At 40.2% G+C, this 22223-nt stretch overlaps 1 protein-coding gene across 3 annotated transcripts; it reads right to left on the bottom strand.

The window, feature by feature from the left end:
- Positions 1–12: 12 nt before the first annotated feature.
- CASP6 (caspase 6) lies at positions 13–22192 on the bottom strand. 3 transcript variants are annotated; one of them, XM_083367107.1, is made up of 9 exons: positions 22110–22192; positions 13687–13792; positions 9985–10023; positions 9014–9056; positions 7404–7556; positions 5340–5416; positions 3658–3833; positions 2644–2803; positions 13–1016 (listed from the first exon to the last, which is right to left on the bottom strand). In XM_083367107.1, exons 5-9 carry the CDS (start codon positions 7517–7519, stop codon positions 781–783), a joined length of 765 nt encoding a protein of 254 aa, XP_083223233.1. In that variant the 5' UTR covers positions 7520–7556; positions 9014–9056; positions 9985–10023; positions 13687–13792; positions 22110–22192; the 3' UTR covers positions 13–780. The 3 variants fall into 3 exon arrangements, with proteins under 3 accessions (XP_083223233.1, XP_083223232.1, XP_083223234.1); XM_083367106.1 differs by lacking the exons at positions 13687–13792; positions 22110–22192 and adding an exon at positions 12944–13045; XM_083367108.1 differs by lacking the exons at positions 9014–9056; positions 9985–10023; positions 13687–13792; positions 22110–22192 and adding an exon at positions 5848–5930 and having other exon boundaries at positions 7404–7538.
- Between the last annotated feature and the right edge of the window lie 31 nt (positions 22193–22223).

Here is a 22223-nt window from a genome sequence, read left to right as displayed (position 1 = left end):
TTGTAGAAAATAATGCAAATATTTCAGCTAAGTTGCAGTAACTCCACAAGTTATCAGGAGCTGCTATAACTAACTGAAGGAGTCACAATTTTATATTGGTTGCATAATTCACTTTTCCAAAATGTTAAAGTGAGGGGGGAACAATTCGCACAATGTAAACGGATTAAGAAAATGATTCTCATAAGACAATTACTGTGTTAAAACAAAAGTATAAAAATTTAGCCATTCGTACAAAATATCCATTATTAACATCCATTATGGAATGTAAACCTAAAGACAGCTAACCTTTGATTAACTATTCCTTTATTATCCCAATGTCAAACCTGAACGTATTTTTAAAACTCCCTGAGGGTAGCAGAATATTACAAAGGTTGTATAAAAGTATTTCTGCCTGAGTTGTTAAAACTTCACAGTTTTCTTTTCCAATTTTTAATGTAGAATTTGTATTTCTGTTTGCCAATTAGAACCCGCAATTATTGGCTGTGATTTTATTGCATAGATCTGCTCATCAAACAATTTTAATTCACCATCTCCTGAAGTTCTCAGTTTAGATAAAGGAATAAACTATATACTAACTAAACATACATTTTAAATTATCAGTGCAATTCTATATATTCAGAATCAAGTCTAATTGAGTCTAATGGAACATATTTTCAGATAAGTGAATATAAAATTGATCTATTTCAACAGTACTATATGATTTGCTTTGAGTCCTGCAGACTACATCACCACCACCCCACCACCTACGCACCCAAAAATAATAATTACTGTACCGTGCTATTATGATTTGGGGTAGAAATACAGTTTTTTAGTTAACATTGAAGCAAAGCAAGGTATCTGCTTCTTCCCTATAGCATGAATATCTTTGCACACATCTACCCTGCGATGTGATACCTTCCTGTTAACAAGCATCAATAATTCTGTGAATTCCAAGGAACCACCATGCTTTCGTATCATCTCGCACAGATCTTGAATATACCAAGAACCATTTATAGTCTCCCGATGAGAGTAGAAACCTTTTGGGAAAGGGGGAGAAAGGATTAAGTTACTGTGTCAAGAAATTAGCTTTAGTTTTTTATCTAAATTTACTAAGTAACCAAAAAATTATTGGGGAAAAAGCTTTTTTCAATGTGCCAGTTTTCTGAAATTTTTCTTACATTTATAGTATCTGTAAAGGTAAAGGTTCCCCCACACATGCGTGCTAGTCGTTTCCGATTCTAGGGGCCAGTGCTCATCTCTGTTTCAAAGCCGAAGAGCCAGTGTTTGTCCGAGGACGTCTCCGTGGTCATGTGGCCGGCATGACTAGACGCCAAAGGCACACGGAACGCTGTTATCTTTGCTTGGCAAAAATAATTTTAGGGGATTTTATCTATCCCCAAATCATCTAAATCTTTTGTTAACTATCTGTTTATACAGGTAGTCTTCGACTTACAATCACAATTGAGCCCAAAATTTCTGTTGCTAAGTGAGACATTTGTTAAGTGAGTTTTGCCCCAATTTACGACCTTTCTTGCCACAGTTGTTAAGTGAATCACTGCAGTTAAGTCAGTAATATTGGTTTCCCCATTGATTTTACTTGTCAAGTCGCAAAAGGTGAACATGTGACCCTGGGATGCTACAACTATCATGAGTCAGTTGCCAAGCTTCTGAATTTTGATCACATTACCATGGGGATGCTGCAATGTTTATGTGAAAAACAGCCATAAGTCACTTTTTTCAATGTCACTAACTTCGAATGGTCACTAAATGAACTGTTGTTAAGTTGAGGAATACTTGTATAGATAATACTAGCTGATCCAGTTCTGCTATATTTTACTGATAGATATTGCATCTAAAGAAGTCCAAATATCTTAATGCTGGCCTTCGTCAAGCTGAGCAGGGAAGCTGATTAAGGGCCATATGAGAAAAGTGTTCCCAATGACATTCTCTAAAGTGAATTTAAAAAAGACCGGGAGATGAAGAATCCTTACTGTAGCTGCATTCATTTGAGCAGTGCCAAGTCACAAACTAGGAACACCATTTTAGCCTATTTTGATCTGCAGTCCCAGATAGTATAAGCCATTCATGAATTTGTCACCTAAATATTGTAATAAAAGTTCTGCACTCTGCACGCATCTGCAACAAGAAAGTATTAGGAAGCCGGGTCTTCATATTGCATGAAAACCTTACATTACCACTATACTGCATTATTTGGTTGTTAGCCCCCTAGAATTGTGGGCATATAAATTTAATAAAAATAAATCCCTAAGGATTTATTTCTTGATTTAGCTTGCTATTTAGGCAAGGATAGTTAATATGTGCTCTGCTGTGATGGAAATTTTGATAACTGACACCACGCTGGTGGGAAAGAAGTGCCAGATGTGATTTACACAATTAATGATAAGTTCCTCACCACTTCTTGCAGATTCAATTTCTATCCGCCATTTTTTATTTACTGATTTGTTTTGAGAAGGAGCAACCTCTTTGGTTTGTTTTTATTAGCTTTTGGGGGTTTTTAGTAAATACAAAAAAACTTGATTGTCAGTATCTCTTCAATGATAGCATGAATAACCAATAAATGATACATCAAAGAAAATTTTCTTTAAGAAACTATTACTCGATGATGTTAAACATTTTTTTCCCTAGGGTAGCATTGATTTTTACCTTCTGCCACAGAATAACACATGAGGAAATCAGCACCAGCAGGTAAAGTATAAACTGCAGCAGCATCAACTGTGGTTTCATTAATGAGTGAGCGGTCTGTAGCAATATCCACTGTATCATGAGCCAAGACTGGATCATCATGCTTATCTCCTCTGCATGCCTAAAATTTGAGATAAAAGAGCTGTTGGAAATGAAACCAGGATCATAAATCACTTATAATACCAACCCTCCATTGTAGATCCAGAAAAGTTCACTTAAATCAGACATGTCAAACACAAGGCCCGGGGGCCAGATCCGGCCCGCGAAGTGGTTTCATGTGGCCCGCGAAGCCATCCTGGAAACAGTGAGGGAACGGCCCCCACTGCCTTGGCCCTGGCCCAGAGACCCTCCTTCTGCCAGAGACCCTCAGATCTGCCCCACTCCTGCCCAGGCCCCCATAGGCACCCTTGATGTGAACAATGTAGAGCTGGCCACACCCACCCAGTAGGCCATACGCACTCTAGCCACACCCACCCAGTAGGCCACGCCCACCCTGGCCATACCCACCCGGCCCCGAGGGCAACCGCAATGCTGACGCGGCCCTCAATGAAATTGAGTTTGACACCCCAATGATTGAACAAATACCGGTAAATGCCTTTAATTATGCACTGCTATAGATACCAGTGATGTTTTGAAGTCTATTCTTACACAAAGACTCTTGTGTAACAAACAAAATCTAAGGTGATTCTTCTTCCACCCACCCATTTTCCCACTACACATTGCCAGTCATGGACACAAATTTTTACATACTTTGAAGGTAACAACTCTTAGAAGTTAGGTTACACAGGTGTAGATACGTGGAAGTATATCAAGTTTTGACTAAATGCACCAAATGTTACACTTCCTGTTTGATTTTTTTCATTTAAAAGTGACACATTTAATATATGTCAGTCTTAAATTTCTTTCTTTCAATAAAATGTATTTTAATCCCATATTACAAACTCAGCTGTAGATTCAAAAACTCCACCATCTCACCTGAATTACGAATATTTTTGGCTTCCCTATCAGGCTAGGGCATTTATCCCCTCTAAACATGTTGGTCAGCGTTTGTATCTGTATTTTAGCATCATAAGCATAAACATGGTTATCTTCTCCATGGCTCAGGAAAATGCACATAAAGCAGTCTGCATCTTCATGTTGATCTGTGGACACTACAAAAAATAATGATGCAATTTATCTACACACACTGGTTATTTTTTTATATTAGTGGCTATTTAAAGTAGTGAGGTATAAACTTCCTTTGGCTTGCTTTGGACATAAATAAAATCAATCCAGTGTTTTTTTTTAAAATCTCATTTATATCCCGCCCTTCTCCGAAGACTCAGGGCAGCTTACAATTTAAGCACAAACCAATGTACTTAGCAATAGCCTTCATTCTATGTATATGCCTGCTTATTAGGGCTTTCACCCCCCCCCCAAGCGGCATTATTACAAAGTCAGCTTATTGCCCCCAACAATCTGGGTCCTCATTTTACCTACCTCGGAAGGATGGAAGGCTGAGTCAACCTTGAGCCTGGTGGGATGCGAACCTGCACTAATTGCAGGCAGCTGGTGTTACTTAAGGAGGCATTAGCCCACTGCTCCACCAAGGCTCCCACATGCTAAACAAATAATTTTATTCTGAGCTGGATTTAGAAATTGAAAAATCAATTGGTACTCCATTACTCCCCAGTGCCTACTGCATCATTAAAACCATCTCATCAGATACCATAATTGCTTACTTTTGAGACCTTACAGCGTCCTGTGCTCTTTCTGCTTCCTTTTACGTAGCAGATAGCAGCAAAGACATCTTAAAAGACTATATTCCATCTTATTTCCTAAAAATTAGAGAGGTGCAAAATTCACCAAATGGGAAATGAAACTTTTCAGAAAACCAATATGCTGAATTTCCCCCTAGTTCTGGGCCAGTTTCCTGAAGTAAATCCTCTGAACTGGTGATGATCTAGAGCAGACATGTCAAACTCGTGACATCACGTGACATTGCGCAATGTATCAGGACAGTTTTGCCATTGCCGGCAATGGGGTGGGCGCGGTTTCCGCATGACATGTCCAGCCTGTGGGCCGGCAGTTTGACACCCCTAATCTAGAGTGATCCAGTTCCAACCAGGCCTGTTTCACTTGAAATGAAATGAATTTACAGAATTTACTTCCATAACCTACAGAACTATTGGAATAGCATAATCTGGACAAGGTTCAGGATGATTTGGAAGAACAAAATGCTCTCGAATTTTCCAGAACATTCTGTTTCTCAACTGGTGAATTTTGCATACCCTACTAAATTCGTGATAAAATTAAAATGTTTATTAATTGTTAGTTTTAAAAATGAAAAAAAACATTACAATGTAAAAACAAAAGTTTTTTTTAAAAAAAGTTAAAATGTTGAGAAACTTTTGCTTATCAGCACAAACATATATTTCAGCACTTAATAACAAACATGATAGGAGGAATATGAATAGCTTAAGAGGTCAGGCTTGAGAGAGGAAAAAACAAAAAGTATCCAGCTCTTTCTGTCTGGTTGGCTCTCCTACAGTTCAATAAATTGTATCTTCACTAGCAAGAATTATTTTCTTCACAAGTAACTTTGATATTAAGAATTTTACCAAAAAAATACAACCAGTAGCCAAGCCTCTACAGGCAAATAAACTTGCTTTACCTACCATTATAAATATTCTGCAGCACTTCTTCTGCTCTAAGGTCATCGAAACATTTCACTTCAAATCCAAGTTCAGTCAAACTATTTTAAACAGAACATTATTTCACTCCTGAATCATATTCATATATTCTTATTAACTCGCATATTAATATTTCGACCTCTGAGAGGATGCAATATTATCTAACCAGCCAGCTTTAGAAATTTACTGAAACACCATTTACCACATTATTATGCTATGAGTGCTCCAGAAAAAAGAAGAATGTACCTTTTCAGTCCACAGAATCAGATTGAGTTCCAAATTAAAATATAAATGTAACTAAAATACACCCAATCGTATTAAGAACAGATACAGTACTTAGTAGCAGTAATTTTCTATCTGTAACCTTAAAAAACAAACAAAAATGACTTTTAAAATTTGTACTTCTTGACATTAGTAAGTACAGTTAGGATTAGAAAAATACCTTGAGAAAAGAATTCTACAAGTAGTTTCTTTCATTGCCTTATCCACCTACCTCATATCTCAGCATGCGAGCTTCTGAAACATTGGCCAGGAGTATTTAAAGATGTGATCTTTCAGACAATCTGTGCCCATGTCCTTTTATAGATTTATAAATTATATAATCAGTACTGAAATTGCACAGCTAATTATGGCAACTATTCACATTGTTCTAATCTAAATAGCATTCATGTAGATATTTAGCATTAGCCTATGATACTGTAGATCAGAGGTATGTTTGAGGAAGCCCTAGGATTCCTTCAACGTTTTCTAGTAACCCTACACTGCAAAAACCATTCTTTATCATAAAGACATATTATTTCTGCCCCATTCCCTTTCCCATGCACTATCATCCTTGGAATGTAAAGTCACAGAAAGGAAGTTGGACATGTTCCATAGGCCATTTTCAATTTATATAATATATTGTCATAACCCTGAGTGGGATTCCAAGCCAAAAAAACCCACACACCTGAGTTGTGTCAGACATGCGAGATGGGGTTGATTCTGCAGATGAAAAGTCTGAAACAAACTCTAACCATTGTGAGTACCAGAACTGATCTGAGCTCAAAGCTGTTCCATTTTGGGGACCGTTTTCCCGAGAACTTTCCTCCAAACAGTGTATGAATGAAAGAGAATATAGTGAAACAGTATTTTTTTTTAATGGTGCTGTCTTTAAAAGGTCTAGATTTCAACTCCCAGAATTCCTCAGATACTGTGTTGGCTGGGGAATTCTGGGTGTTGAAATTCACACATTTTAAAGTTACCATGTTTGAGAAAGATTGTACTAAAATAAACAGGTTCTCAGTTTACAACCAAATCTAATCCCAAAATTACCACTGCTAAGCAAGATAAGTTATTAAGTAAGTTTTGACCCAAGTTTTAAGACCTTTCTTGTCACAGTTGTTAAGTGAATCGGTGCTCTCTTAAGTTAGTAAGACAGTTGGTAAGTGAATCTGGCTTCCCTTTGCTTGTCAGAAGATCGCAAAAGGTGATCACATGACCCTGGGACACTGCCAAGCATCCGAAATTTGGTTGCATGACCATGGGAATGCAGCAATAGTCATAAATTTGAAAAATGGTCATGTCACCTTTTTCAGTGCTGTTTAACTTTGAATAGTCACTAAACAAATGGTTGTAAGTTGAGGGCTATTAAACAAATGGTTGTAAGGCTATCTGTACAGATGAGGCTTTTCTTTCTGATCTTGCTTTGTGGTGGAGAATGTCAACTTCGGTTTAGTATTTTATTTGGATAAATACATTAATTCAAGCAGCAGAAGTTATTTAGCTGGTAAATGAAGGGACGGGACTTAATTTATTGAATAACTGAGACTCAGGAATCCATTGCAAATCAGACAAAGAATCCTGATTTATATTAAAGCCATTCCTGTTGTAAAACTTTCAAAATTCTTTACTTATATCCTAAAGATCTGACAGCTTGCACTACCTCAGCACTCATGGAATACTTTCTCCCTCAACACACAATTTCTTAAAAAATGGAAGTAGTTTTGGAAATGTCCTTGGATTTTAATTCTTTGGTGTAAAAGACAATGCATTGAACAACGATTCCTTTACCTGTGGTTCAGATTATCTCGGTCAGCACAAGTACCACGTCTGTCTGGTAACGTTAAATGCCAGAAAAACCTCTCATGATTGAAAATCAAAGCAAGTCCTCTTCTCTTGTGTTTCATTTTGTATTCCACAGATGGATCAAAGAGCTGGCTGATCCTACAAAAAAAAAGGTAGCCCAGTTAATAAACGTACGTCTTTCTCATTCATTAAGCCCATATGTATGTTTAAGCAAGTCAGTTGTTAGAATTCAAAGAACTGTGCAAATCAATTAGTGCAAATCTTAAATAATTTAATTTGATCTGATTTACAAGAAGTGTAACCTTTATCGTTATAAGTAGATTTTTGGTACAGTATTTACCTACATACATGCCAATCACACTATTCCTATTTAGGATAAGCAACATTATACAGAGCACAAAAAGGCAAAAGGAATATTAAACCAAAGAAATAAAGACATAAAACAAAAAGTACTGTAACTAAAACTGCACTATCTCAGCACCATTCATTATAATTTTCCATACCTTTCTCTCCTTGGGAACTATGCTTCTTTCCACCACATTCATTCTCGTTCATTCTCTTCATGTGGTCAATTTAAATGTACTTTCATAAGGGCCCTTAGTTTTGTACTCTATCCACATTCATTCATTGAGTAGGTGGCCCAAAGGCATCTATCAAGTTTCCAGGGTTAAGGATGGATTGAATATTAGTCTCTATGATCTTAGTCTAATACAGGGGTGTCAAACTCAATTTCATTGAGGGCCACATCAGCTTTGTAGTTGCCCTCAAGGGGCCGGGTGGGTATGGCCAGGGTGGGCGTGGCCAGAGTGCATATGACCTACGCATCAAGGCTGCCTATGGGGGCCTGGGCAGGAGTGAGACAGATCTGAGGGTCTCTGGCAGAAGTAGGGTCTCTGGGCCAGGGCCAAGGCAGTGGGGGCCGTTCCCTCACTGTTTCCAGGATGACTTCGCGGGCCGGATCCGGCCCCCGGGCCTTGTGTTTGACATGTCTGGTCTAATACCTTAACCCAGAGTTCCTCAACCTTTTAAGTGTTGGCGGCCCAGAGTGGGGGGGAAGGGATGGTTTGGTGTGTGTGTGTGTGGGTAAACAAATGTGCACGTGTGTGCACGCGCAAGAATACCTGTTGCTCACGAGTGGGGCCGTGAGCACTCACACGAGTGGGGCTGCGAGCACCCACAATGCTCACAGGGACAGGAGTGCTCGTGTGAGTGGGGCTGTGACCGCCCCCAGCACTCACGGCATGCACTGACCAGCCACTCACAGGGCCCAGTGATACCCGGCCTTGGCACACATGTTGGGGACCAATGCCTTAACCAGTATCTCATTTTGTCTCTTTTCCTGTCCTTACCTGGCAATCAATAACAGATAATCTTCTTACTCTGAAGATTTACATGTTTTTTTATTATTTTTATTGAATAATGTATAAATTCTATTTTGTCTGACTTGTTTATTGCTCACTGGTATTAATCACTATTATTTTTCTGTTGTACTTAATATGTAAATAAAACTATACACATAAGAAAAGGTGATAAGGTTATAAGAAAAAGGTTATAAGAAAAAAACCTGCAAAATCTCCTGATTTGGAAAAGATTACCTTTCATCCAAGGCATCTGTTTCAGTGAAGTTTTGCTGCTCATCTGTAAATAGAAAACAATTTAAACATAAATAAATCAAAATAATTTAGGTTCTACATGATAAAAAATGTGCAAGTATAACAATACATTTACATTTTTGCCCTATTTTTAAAATATTTGTAAAAGATGTTTTCACTGCAAAAGCATATTTTCTTAGGGGAACATATTTTATGGAAATCCATAAAAAATGTAAATAATCAAAAAAATAAGAAAAGACACAAATTAAAAAAGCTGTACTTAAATTTACTTTAAAACAAGCAAGCTAATTTTACATAACGAGGAACAAAGGCTGTAGTCCTTCCACCATCCGGACATACAATTAAATAACTCAATTAATCCACAGAAAATAGACTGGACCCCAAATAGCCTTGTTTGAGATTTAACTACCGTAATCACTTTTCTATAGTCTACTAATTCCTGTTGGTATATAAACTCCTTTGAACGTTAACAGCCTCTCCCAATATCAATTACTGAAGCAAAGAAAGAGAAAGAAGTTCTAGGCCATTTCTGCTGTTTTTTGTTTTTCATCTCAGAGTCATGTGGGAGGCAGGAAAGAGACAGAAATGAGACACTTATGTGGATGTACCCACAATTCTGGCTCTGGTGGGGTCAACTAAAATTGTGCCAATGTGGACTTTTAATTATTTGTTCCCTCTAAGAAAAAAGAGATTAAAAGAAATTTCAGAGAGAAATTTCAGCTACCACAATTTCAGCTGTGAGTATCTGGGAGGACCAAAAACATGACCAGTGGTCAACCAATCTTTCCAGATGCTAATTTTTGTGTGTTGCTGGGCCACAACAATTAGCAAATTCAGAGGATCACCATGTCATGTAAACATAATGATGGGGTGGTTTCAAACTCTTGCTTTTTTCCCTATTATGTTGCCATTTAAGTGTCAATTATATTTTTAAAAAATGCTGAGTACCTTACCTTTGCATTGTAGTAGGTTCTTGCTGTCCACGTGGATTTCTACAGTAGAAAACAATACAATGAGTATCTTTCTTGACAGAAATATTCTTTCAATATTAATTTATTACAAGCATAAATTATATATGTGTGTGGGTACAAACACACACATAAAACAACTACACATTTTATGTGTGTGTGTGTGTGTGTGTGTGTGTGTGTGTATGTATGTATGTATATGTATATGTATGGACGCGGTGGCTCAGTGGGTTAGGACGCTGAGCTTGTCGAACAGAAGATCGGCAGTTTGGCGGGTCGAATCCCGAGTGCTGCGTAGCAGAGTGAGCGCCTGTTACTCGTCCCAGCTTCTGCCAACCTAGCAGTTTGAAAGCACATAAAAATGCAAGTAGAAAAATAGGAACCACTACGGTGGGAAGGTAACAGTGTTCCGTGCGTCTTTGGCGTCTAGTCATGCCGGCCACATGACCACAGACGTCCTCGGACAAGCGCTGGCTCTTCGGCTTTGAAATGGAGATGAGCACCGGCCCCTAGAGTCGGAAACGACTAGCACACATGTGCGGGGGAACCTTTATCTTTATCTTTATACACACACACACACACACACACAGTATATGTGTGTGTGTGTGTGTGTATATATATATATATATATATATATATATATATATATATATATATATATATATATATATATATATATATATATACATATGTGTGTGTATATATATATACACAAACACACACACACATATATATGTATACACACACAACTTTAGATTTGTGCATGTGAAAACTGTATGGATAGTAGCCCAGTCTTGGTTTTGGAGCACAATAAAGATGCACTATGGAGACAAACAACAGCATGATTTAATTTCCTGCTGACTCTAGGAGAGGGGCACAGCAAACAACTGTGTAGATGTGGCTGATGTCTCTTTAGCCAAGTTTATTGGAAGGAAAAGGGGTTTAGTTTACTGAATCTTGGATATGTGTATTCTACTCATTTATCAATAAGTACATTACAGTGGCCTCTTTGATAGTTTTTATTCTTTTTCTGTCACCTGGCTCAAGGGGAATTTGTTCCCAGGTTAGCAGATACATCAGAGAGATGTATTTGCTATGTAGTACTTTGGAAATACCTATTCCTATCCTCAGGGAAAGAGAACTGTGTTACAGCAGCATGAATTAGAACTGCATAGTAAAGAAAATGGAGTCAGGGCTGAGTCAAAGTTTTACACAGAGAAGGAGGGATAGACAAAGTTTCAAGGAGCCTTGGTAACACTGTGTTTTATAATATGAAGTTGGTGGATACCATACTGCAGTCTATGTCCAACATTTTGGTTTGCCTGAGCCACACTGAGTGAAGAGGGATTGTCTTGAGCAGTGCTTTTTTTGTAAAAGAAAAAGGTGCCGGAACTCACACGTCATATAACCCACCTTGCCCTCCCTACAAGGTTTCATCCAAAAAAAGGTGCCGGAACTCCGTTCTGAGCATTCTATGAGAAAAAAAGCCCTGGTCTTGAGCCATATATAAAAGTCATATATAACTGTGGGGCTGCATTATTAGCTGTCCAGGGCGGATGATGGGCCATGGATTGGAAACACCAGATCTAAACCAATATTCTGCATGAACAATGTACAGAAATATAATTACAAAATTTTGCACTGTTAGACTAGTTTTATTGTCAATATGGCGTAATGAGTGCTTTTCTAATGACAACAGTTGATCTGTTAAAAAAAAGTACTTGCTTCCTCTTATTATAGCGATGAGTGAGTTGGCACTGAGATCTAATTATGAATTAAAATGGGGGCGTTCGACCTCATATAGAATCTGGACAGACTCGGGTGATCTCTTCGGACTAAGCTTCCATTAACAAACACACTGCTGCCTGTTCTAGAGAGCGACAAGTTACAGTACAAGTCACGCAGCTACTGGACGGTCGAGTAGTAAACACGGCGACGCGTCAGCCGCGCTTGAGGTAAGTTAATGAGGCGGAACAAAGGAAAGGCAGGAAGAGGAACGAGAACAAAGGAAGGCGACGTGCCAAAAAGCAGCCGCGGGCACTCGCACAGCAAGCCAAGAGGAGCTAGGCTTTTAACGAGCAGAAGCTGGAGGAGAGAAACAAAAGTAGCAGCCAAAAGCTGCCTTCGGCTGCATTTGAAATCGCAAAGCTGGATTCTTTCTTCCAAGCAAAGATGGAGCGTGCCGGCCCCCAAGGACTGGGGTTGTTTGTCTTTCCTACTTTCTCCTGCATTTCACTGTAGAGACGCTTTCAACCAGCTAAAGGAGGCGCTTGAAACTAAGGCTCCCTTCATTCCGATCTGTCCTAAAGCACCGTGGAGCTGTCGGTATTCGCACAACTCCCGTCTACCAAGTTGGATTAATGACTTGGCAGCTGCCATTGCCCGACGTGCACTTCATTCCTTTCAATTTCGGTTCGGGGGGTTGCGTGGCGTGGCACGCGGACCAAACCCCAAACTCAGACCGCGAAAGATTCCAGGATTTGTGCGACGGGCTGCTTTCAGTCACCGGGTTAAGCTTGCCGTGTGAACGCAAACATTGCGTGCCCCTATTGCCTCCCTTGAAAGAAACGCCACGTGCCAAGATGCCTTGGGACAGGCACTGTCTCCCCATATGTTTGGCCTGGGGTGCTGTTTCAACCGAAAGGCAGCCACCCACGCGTCTGGGAGAATTCGTCGCCGCCGGCCGGCCGGCCCGCCCTGTCTTAGGGCGCGCAGCTGGAGCGAGGGGTCCAGCGTCCAGCCCAGGGGTCGGCAACCTCGGCTCTTTTATGACTCGTGGACTTCAACTCCCAGAATTCCTGAGCCAGCATAGCTGGCTCAGGAATTCTGGGAGTTGAAGTCCACGAGTCATAAAAGAGCCGAGGTTGCCGACCCCTGGTCCAGCCCCTTCGGTTCCAAGGTCTCTTCGCCCGGAGCACCTACTGGAGCTCATTTCTGCGCCTACCTGAGGAATTCGTGTTATTTTTCTGCCTCTTGGCGTTCGCCATGGCTGGGCTTGGGCTCCCACGCCGGCTTCAGTCTCCCTCGCCCTCCCCGGGGGTGTTGCTACCACAGCCCTCCCCCTCTCTCCCTCCCTCCCTCCCGTTGCCTCGAAGGAAGACAGCCACCCTCCGCCGCCCGCCCTCTTCTCCTCCCCTGCGAAAGGGGCGCCTCCTCTCCTCAACTCTCCCAGCCTGCTCTTATCAAGACTGGGCGGGCTGAGCGCTCGTCTCGGTCCCCGCGGACGGGCTCAGCCCTCTGCTTTGGCCTCGGAGGAGTGAGAGAAGTGCCGCGAGGCCGGAGCTTTGCGGAGAGTTGAACCGTAAACACGCGTTGCCATTTCGTATAAAGAAGCAAAGGACTCTGGGATAGGCTGACGGTGGCGGGGGGGGGGAAGAAACCCGTCTGAGGACACCAACTCAAGGTTCCCAAAGAGCGAGCCGGCTTTCCGTGATACCTCCTTGTTGTTTTAAAGCTGATAAAGGGAAGGATTTATCCCCAAATCCATTCAGGATTTGCGCTCCATTCTGTGATCTTGACCTGGTTTTATTAGGCGTACTGATCAAATACGGGTTGTGAAAGTACTTTTTCTTGATACAGCAATTGAGATGAGAGGGTAGAGGGAAACACTTCCTTTCAGGCGAGAAATTCTGCTTGTGTTCCCTAATTTCCGTAAGAGCAAATCAATCTGTAATATTTTCTGCTCACCATAAGTTCAGGAAACTTGAACTGGTAGCTTCTTTTAAAGCATCTCTCTCCCAGTGAAGATCCATTGTGGAAATGGATTCCTCTTCCTATACCAGAGGTCGGCAACCTGAAAAAGCAAAAGAGCCACTCGGAACCGGTTCCATCACACACACAAAAAAGTGGGAGCCGCAAAACGTGTGCACACGTGTCCGTGCATGTGTAAAAACCAAAATGTTTTGCGCATGCACAAAACAGGCACCTGCGCGGCAATGGGTCTCCCTGGCGATGGGCGCCTTCAGCCCAGCCGCTGCGGGAGCTGCCCCCGGGACCTTCAAACCGCTGCCCGTTCGGAGAGGTGCGCGCACAGCTCTCCAAACCTTTTCACTCTCCAAACGGGCGGCGGCGCCACCTGTTTGCAGACCTGCCACCGCCCGTTTGGGCGGTGGTAGGTGTGGTAGGTCTGCAAGCTGCCGTAGTCTGTTTGCAGAGTTGCCGCCTTCAGAGTTAATGCAAACAGGCCGCGGCAACTTTCCAAATGAGTGGTGCCACCGCCCGTTCCGAGAGGTGCGCACGCAGCTCTCCAAACCTTTGGAGAGGTGCGCACGCACCTCCGCCCAAACGGGCGGCAGCGCCACCTGTTTGCAGACCTGCTGCCGCCAGTTTGGAAAGCTGCCGCGGCTAGTTTGCAGACCTGCCACCTTCGGAGGAAGGTGGCAGCTCTGCAAACGGGCCGCAGCAGCTTTCCAAAAGGGCGGCGCCACTGCCCGTTTGGAGAGGTGCGTGTGCACCGGGCAACGGAGCCGCGGGTTGCTGATCTGTGTCCTATACCATGGGATGCTGCCATATATATTAGCCATAGTGAAAAGGCCAATGTGTAGAGTACACAAACATTTGCATGGAACGCGGGGGGGGGCAGGAAGCTTTACTTTTGCCATTATAAAACCATCAAGATTCCCAATGTCTCTACACAGGGAAGTTCCCCATAACTAGAATTGCTGCTTATAAATGAGATACTCATTGAATATTCACTTCGCCTCAAGTGCTGCTTGGGTGGGGCCCATATGGGGTTAATTTTTAATTTACCTATTTTCTCTTTTAGAACAAAATTATTGTTGTTGTTAGTTGCGAAGTCGTGTCCGACCCATCGCGACCTTATGGACAATGTTCCTCCAAGCCTTCCTGTCCTCTATCATCTTCTGGAGTCCATTTAGGCTCACACCTACTGCTCCAGTGACTCCATCCAGCCACCTCATTCTCTGTTGTCCCCTTCTTCTCTTGCCCTCAACCTTTCCCAGGATTAGGCTCTTCTCCAGTGAGTCCTTCTACTCATAAGGTGGCCAAAAGTATTTGAGTTTCAACTTCAGGATCTGGCCTTCTAAAGAGCAGTCGGGGTGGATCTCCTCTAGGACTGACTGGTTTGATCGCCTTGCAGTCCAAGGGACTTGCAGGAGTCTTCTCTAGCACCATAGTTCAAAGGCTTCAATTCTTTGGTGGTCAGCTTTTCTTATGGTCCAACTTTCAAAGCCATACATTGCAACTGGGAAGACCATAGCCTTGACTATACGCACTTTTGTTGGCAGGGTGATGTCTCTGCTTTTTAGTGTGCTGTCTAGGTTTGCCATGGCTTTCCTCTCCAGGAGTAAGGGTCTTAATTTCTTGGCTGCAGTCCCCGTCTGCGGTCGATGTTCAGTCTTGTCATCTCTTGTTTGACCACGTCCAGCTTTCCTTGATTCATGGATCTTCCATTCCAGGTTCCTATGGAGAAAAAATCTTTACAGCATCGAACTTTCCTTTCACCACCAGATACATCCACAGCTGAGCGTCCTTTCAGCTTTGGCCCAGTTGCTTCATTCTTTCTGGCGCTACTAGTACTAGCCCCCTGCTCTTCCCCAGTAGCATATTGGATGCCTTCCAACCTGAGGGGCTCATCTTCCAGCATCATATCTTTTTGCCTTTTGGTACTGTCCATAGGGTTTTCATGGCAAAGATACTGGAGTGGGTTGCCATTTCCTTCTCCAGTGGATCACGTTCTGTCAGAACTCTCTGCTATGACCTGTCCGTCTTGGGTGGCCCTGCACAGCTTAGCTCATCGCTTCACTGAATTACATAAGCCCCTTCGCCACAAGTAATCCATGAAGGGGAGAACAAAATTAATCATAGAAAAAAATTAAAGTTGGAATACATGCATAATATCTTCTGACTGATAGTGTCGAGAGTCATCCACTTGGAAATATCTGTCGTAATAAATAGCTAAGCTTTGGCTACAGTATTTTTAATTTTGGATTATATAATAGCATTTATAATTATGTCCATGTTTGTTAATATCTGTACAGTATTTGTTTTATTTATTAGATTTATATCACCTTTATTATAGGTAATGTATAAGTAACTTTTTTATAAGTATTTTGGTGCCTTTAAGTCTGCATTGAACCTTGGTGACTATCTGGACAAGTCCTTGCAATTTTCTTGGCAAGATTTCAGAAGTAGTTTGCCATTGCCTTATTCCCAGGTTTTATAATATAAGGTTTACAAGAAAGTGACTGGCACAATGTCACCCAGCTGGTTTTGTGCCTAAAGCAGGTCTAGAAATCAGTTTCTAGTCTGATATTTTAACACTAAATCTATTTGGCTCTGATCAATGGACATATTTTCAGTTATTTTTATATTGTACTCAGATAATAAATCAGTGAAGACTGAGATTCACTAAGAAGTGGAATTATGAAGCTATTTGCATAACATGAAGATCCATTTAATCAAATTAATTGAACTACCTACATTTGCACAATAAACCAAATCATAAATTAATCTACAGGCTTCACTAACCCCAAATGCTGAACCATTAACTAGAGAACCATATATTAACTCATCATGTTTGGCAAATCCAACCTGAGCTTCACAAATCATGGTTTGAAAATTTAAATGACACATTTAAGCTCTCTTTGCAGTTCATGGAAATACTCTGGTTTCAAGCGCTCGCCTGCGAGTTTTAGAGTATGCCCATTTCTATTATTTCACTTTGTTCCATGCTGTCCATGAAAGGTTTTGTAACTTCTGTGTTGCACAGCTAATCAACCACACCAGTCTTACACAAATGCTTTAGCTTTCAATGTGTTTTGTAAGTTAAATATTAAGACTACTTAATAGAAGGTTACTTCTTTGGATTAAAGTTTAATCTTCCTGTAAAATCACAGAATTGGGCAATAAATGTTACTGCTTAGATAGCCACCTGTTGGTGGACAGCCATAAATATTTAAAAATGGTGATTGGTGATTGATGATTTTGTTGAATTCTATGAGTGCTATGCAGAGTACCTGCCACAATGGTTAACTTTTCTGGCCATAACAGATACAAGATTCACCGAAGAATGTCATGTTGAGTAATTAGAAATGTAAGTTCATTACCTAAACTGTAAAAAGCTTCCATAAAATGTATCATAAAATGTATACTTTATGTCCATTTTATATTGGTCTCATAGTCCATTCCTATATATTTCATGATGAAGTCTTTATGATAAGAGCAATGCATTTTATTGATACATACAAGAAGCTTCGAGACTTCCGGTGGCGGCGCGGCGCCGAAGACAGCCTTCCCGGGCTGCCCGCGGCTCAGCTGTTGTTTTTTCGCCCGAAACAGCGCCGATCAGCTGTTTGGGCGAATTTGAAGCCCCCTCCTCGGGAGAAGAGGACGGGGTGAGCCCCCAGGTAGGGGTCGAGTTCTCCGGAGCCGCCTGAGCTTGTAGCTTGGGCGGCTGAAGGATTGAACTCCCCCGTAGCCTGGGCTGCTCCCAGCTGGCCAGCGCCTCTGCTCCTGACTTCTCGGAGCAGAGCCAGGCGTCTGCGACCACCCCTGCCTGAAGGAATGACTATGGATTAAAGGAGCAGGCAGAGCGGTACAAGAGGAAAAGGTGAAGAGGATTATTATATTTTACTCTCCAGCTTGATGGACTTTTTTGGATTTTAAATCTGAAGTGAAAGTGCGTCACAATTGGGAAAAGATGGCGGCTAAACCACCCCCTAAAACTCTTCGGAGTGCTGGAACTTCTCCGGTGCAACAATCATTACTGCAGGCGCTGCATCCTCCTGAAGTATTGACATCAAAGGACTTACAAGATGCTCTTGAAAAACACACCCAGGTAATTTTGGAATCAATTAATGATAGATTTGCACAGATGGAGGAGAAATTGGAGAAATTGGAGGAGAGAATGGAGGAGAGGATGGAACAGAAGTTCAGAGTGATGAAGGTAGACATCTTGTCTTCAGTGTATAAAGTGGCTGGATGTGTGGAAGAATTGGAGGAAAAGCTAGAAGATTTGACTCAAAAGAATGCTATATTAGAAGCAAAAGTATTGGAGAATGAAGACAAAATGGATAAGGAACTGAGTCTTGCTCAATATTACCAGATGCAGTTTGCCATTAGAATTAGAGGCTTAAAGGAGAATATTAAGGAAGATCTAAAGCAGCTGACTTCTGAGGCTTTCGAAGTAGTATTGAAACAGCCAGCATCTGAAATAAAAGGAGGCATGGATAAAGTGTTTCGTGTGAATTCATGGATTGCTAGACAGAGAAAGTTGCCTAGAGATGTGGTGGTATATTTTGCAAAAAGGGAAATTAGAGATGAAGTTATACGAGCTGCTTATGATACTAAAGTTGTGATTGCTAATCAAGAAGTTTTGGTCCTAAAAGAAATTCCTCCAAAGATTTTAAGGAGAAGGAAGGATTTTACATTTCTTGTGCAAGAGCTCAAGCAACGAGATATAAGGTTCAGATGGGAGATCCCAGTTGGGTTGATGGTGATGCACGAAGGTAAAAGGTACCGTCTGGTTACTGTGATGCAAGCGCGTGATTTCTACAATAATGTTTTAAAAGCAACGCCATTAACACTTCTGGAAGCTGAAAAGGGATCTGGAGAAGGAGTGCATCAAGAGGCCGAAGATGGTCAGATAGAAGACAACGGTGTTGGAGGAGATCAAGATACAACTTCGTCGGATGATCCTATAGAACAGAGGGTGACGCGTGCTGCTGCAAAACAATCTAAAAAGAGAAAATAGCAGGATTTGCAGAAGTCTATGGAATTTTTACAACGTATTTATAGTCAAGTAATGGGAGGTGGGAAAAGATTTGGGTGTAGACGCAATATATTTTTATATGTGGTGGTTTTGTGGAAAGGGTGAGGTTTTTTGGATTAAAGTTTGGTGGAATATACAGAAGATTCTTAAATGGAGGTTAAAGTTTTGTTCGCAATCTTTTTTTTTGTTTGGAATAATTATAGATGTGGCACTGGAAGAGGAACTGCCGATTACAGAAGAGTTGACTTTAAAGTTTTCTGATTTGGTTGAGGTGGCGAAGATTTTGGTTAATTTGAAAGATTATTTGTAAGAATGTTATATCATGGAATGGACAAAATGGATGGAGTCTATTTAGGATAAGTATAGGGTTAAGAAGTATTATGTAGTATTTGAATAACTCTTTTTTCCTTTTTTTCTTTTTCTTTTTTTCTTTCTATCTTGGGTTTTTTTTTCTTTTTTTTGTTTTTAATATATATTTAATATTATTAAGGTTTGTTTTATCCTATATAAGCTAGAGAGTGTTTCTTTTTCTATTTTAGTTTTTTATATACATTTAATATTGCTAAGGTTTGTTTTATCCTATATAAGCTAGAGAGTGATGGATTTTAGAATTTATAGTTGTTAGTATATGGTTGTTTATGTTTGCTTTTTTTATATATATACCTTGTATTTAGCTCTGGGAAGTCGGGGGGGGAGGGGGGGAGGTAGGGGGGGAGGAGGGAGGGGGGGAGGGGGGAGGTAGGGGGGAGAGGAGGGAGGGGGAAGGGGGGTTTTTTAAAGGAAAATTGTATCTTAAAACTTTTCAATAAAAAAAAGAAGCTTCATAAATAATAAAAAAATAAAAAAGCACAGGATTTGAACATAGAATTGCAAGTTCACTCTCCTTCCAGATTATCTCAGTTGAAGATCTTTCCCGTTTAAATTGTTCTATTTTTTAAATACAAGTTAAAGAAAGTCTCCTTTACTTTTCTTTTCCTCTTTTTCTTTTAACTTGTGCTTCACAGATTGTTCGTACTGTACTTTGGACCTACATCAAGATAATCCGTATAAATTCCTGGCTTTGAGTCATTTTACAAGCAAGGCAAGTTGGGTGACAAGCCAAACGCTGTTCTATGGCAATTACATATTTAAAAGTCTGGATTTTTTAAAAAAAAAATGCTTGCCAAAACCAACAAAACGTCTTTTGTCAAATGTCCTTATTTGTACTTTTGTTATGGATCCATTTTATCTATATGAACTGTATCAAAAACGCACAGCAAATATTTTCATCTTAGTGGAGTTATAATTAATATGCAACTTACAGATTTCAAAGTTAATTGGAGGGGATTTTGATTTGGAGACACCTGGAAAACAGTGGCGTGTGTTAAGCTAGAAATTCTGTGTTTCAAGAAAGTTTCCCTGGACAATTACTTAATCTACCAAAGATCACTACCAATGATTTTAAATACAGCCACAATCATATAATGTAGGACACACATTGAGTTTACATGGCACAATAATAAAGCTGAAAAAACACTTCGGAATTTTTATATCAAAATGTTCTGCAAAAGTTTTACCAAGTGCTTTAAGAACTTCCTAGTGACCAAGGAAGCATTTCAGAAATGTGCTGGAGTCAGGAAGCTTTCAAGCCACTGGATTTTAATGGATCCTTCTGTATGATGAACACCACTACTTCTTAAACTCTACAAAAGTCAAATGAATATTAAATTTCACCCAGTTTAAATAAAATAGATGTTATTCTCAAGGTATTTTTTTACTGGAAATATGAAACAAATGATAACATTCTAATTAGGTATATAACTATATAAATTAAGGCAGATATTGTTATCTGACTTCTCTAATATTCATTACATCTATTTATTAATCAAATTTCTATAACTGCCTGTCTCACAAAAAAGGACTATGGAAGGTAAAAGTATAGATATAAAAATGTAAAAATCCACATTAAAAATATTATAAAACAGATATACAAGGCAGAGAGAATATGAATAGCCACCTTGGCAATGGATCTTTCTAAGCCCACCTGTAGTTCCCTGGGACCCCCAGACCAGATACCATAACCAGATTTTGAGGACCTTCCACAATATCAAAGGCATGTAGCTCATCTAATTTTGGGAGTGGGGAAGGAAATGTTCAATAAGGCAAGCACCATAGCAGAGAAGACGTCTCCTGCCTTCCTCTCCCAAATGTTATGTTCTTGGCTGATGTACTCTCAGAACACCTTCTCTGCCAGATCTAAAGGAATGGGCTGACAGAAGCTGGGAAGACTGATCCCTCAGGTAGGGTGGTCCCATGCCATGAAGCCCAGTTCTATGTCTTCTTTATGAATGAGACATGTAGGTGTTTTTGTTAGGGCTGGATAGTTTTTATACAATATATTTTGTATTAATTAGTATCATTGCTTTATCAATTAGATATAATAAAATTGTAAGAATGAATCAACTCCTGCTTGGGCAGAAATCTTTGCAATTTGGGATCTTCTAATCTAGGCTGACCAATCTCACGGTTTGCTATGGAACTAAAGGAGAAAGGGAGGCTAAAATTGAGTGATAAAGTAATTATCTGTACATTTTGTTACTTTTAATAATAATCATAGAAAGTTGCATGTAGCTTTGGACAGATAAATGCACTCACTGAACTATTACTATGGAATATGTAAATTACCAGTTGAAAGTGAAATGGTCTTTTGAGTGCTTATTCACTTTTTGCTGGACTTTCTTTTAGCAAAAAAGGCTTCTTTGCTTTTAACTCCCTCACTATGCATTTTGTAAACCACCCAGTGTCATGACTGACTAGGGCAGCCTTTACATTTCCCAAATAAATAAATGCAATTTTAAAATCCACATGTGTATAGTACTAGGAAAAATGGTAGACTGACAGCTCAAGTTATTTCTTATTCTCATCCTCTAATAGCTCATATATATTTCAATTAATTTTGTATTCCAAATAAATTTCAATTAATATGATTTTCCCCTTTTATTTTTAAATGCATCTTAGGGTATTTTAAATGGACTCCAGAAGATGGTAGAGGACAGGAAGGCCTGGAGGAACGTTGTCCATAGGGTCGCGATGGGTCGGACACGACTTCGCAGCTAACAACAACAACAACAGGGTATTTTATACACACCACTTCACTATCTTATTGCTCCAATTAAAGCAGAACAAAGAAGAAAGAGAAGCATTCTTTTCTGGAAGAATAAAACAAATGTGTGATCTAGATAAGTCTCCATGAGTACTTTGTAATTGCCAGTGTTCACTTTAAGATCAACTTTAGATTTTAGACGTTCACCATTATATGCTGTAATCTTATACTGTTTTACCAGAGTGAATTACTTTAGATAAACAGGCTATAACTTCAGATTCAAAGAACCTGTCTTACCTGCTTTCATGACTCTTCTGGTGCAGTAATGTATAATGTAAGTGAACTTGCAGTGTGCCTAGTCAATGGAGGACAGCTTCCAATCCTCCTTTTTCAGTATACAAATGCTCAGTA

This window comes from Vipera ursinii (assembly GCF_947247035.1).
Source record: "Vipera ursinii genome assembly, chromosome: 7".
Classification (NCBI taxonomy): Eukaryota; Metazoa; Chordata; class Lepidosauria; order Squamata; family Viperidae; genus Vipera; species Vipera ursinii.
Note: the sequence above shows the minus strand (reverse complement) of the source record. Positions and strands in the feature narration are given on the sequence as shown.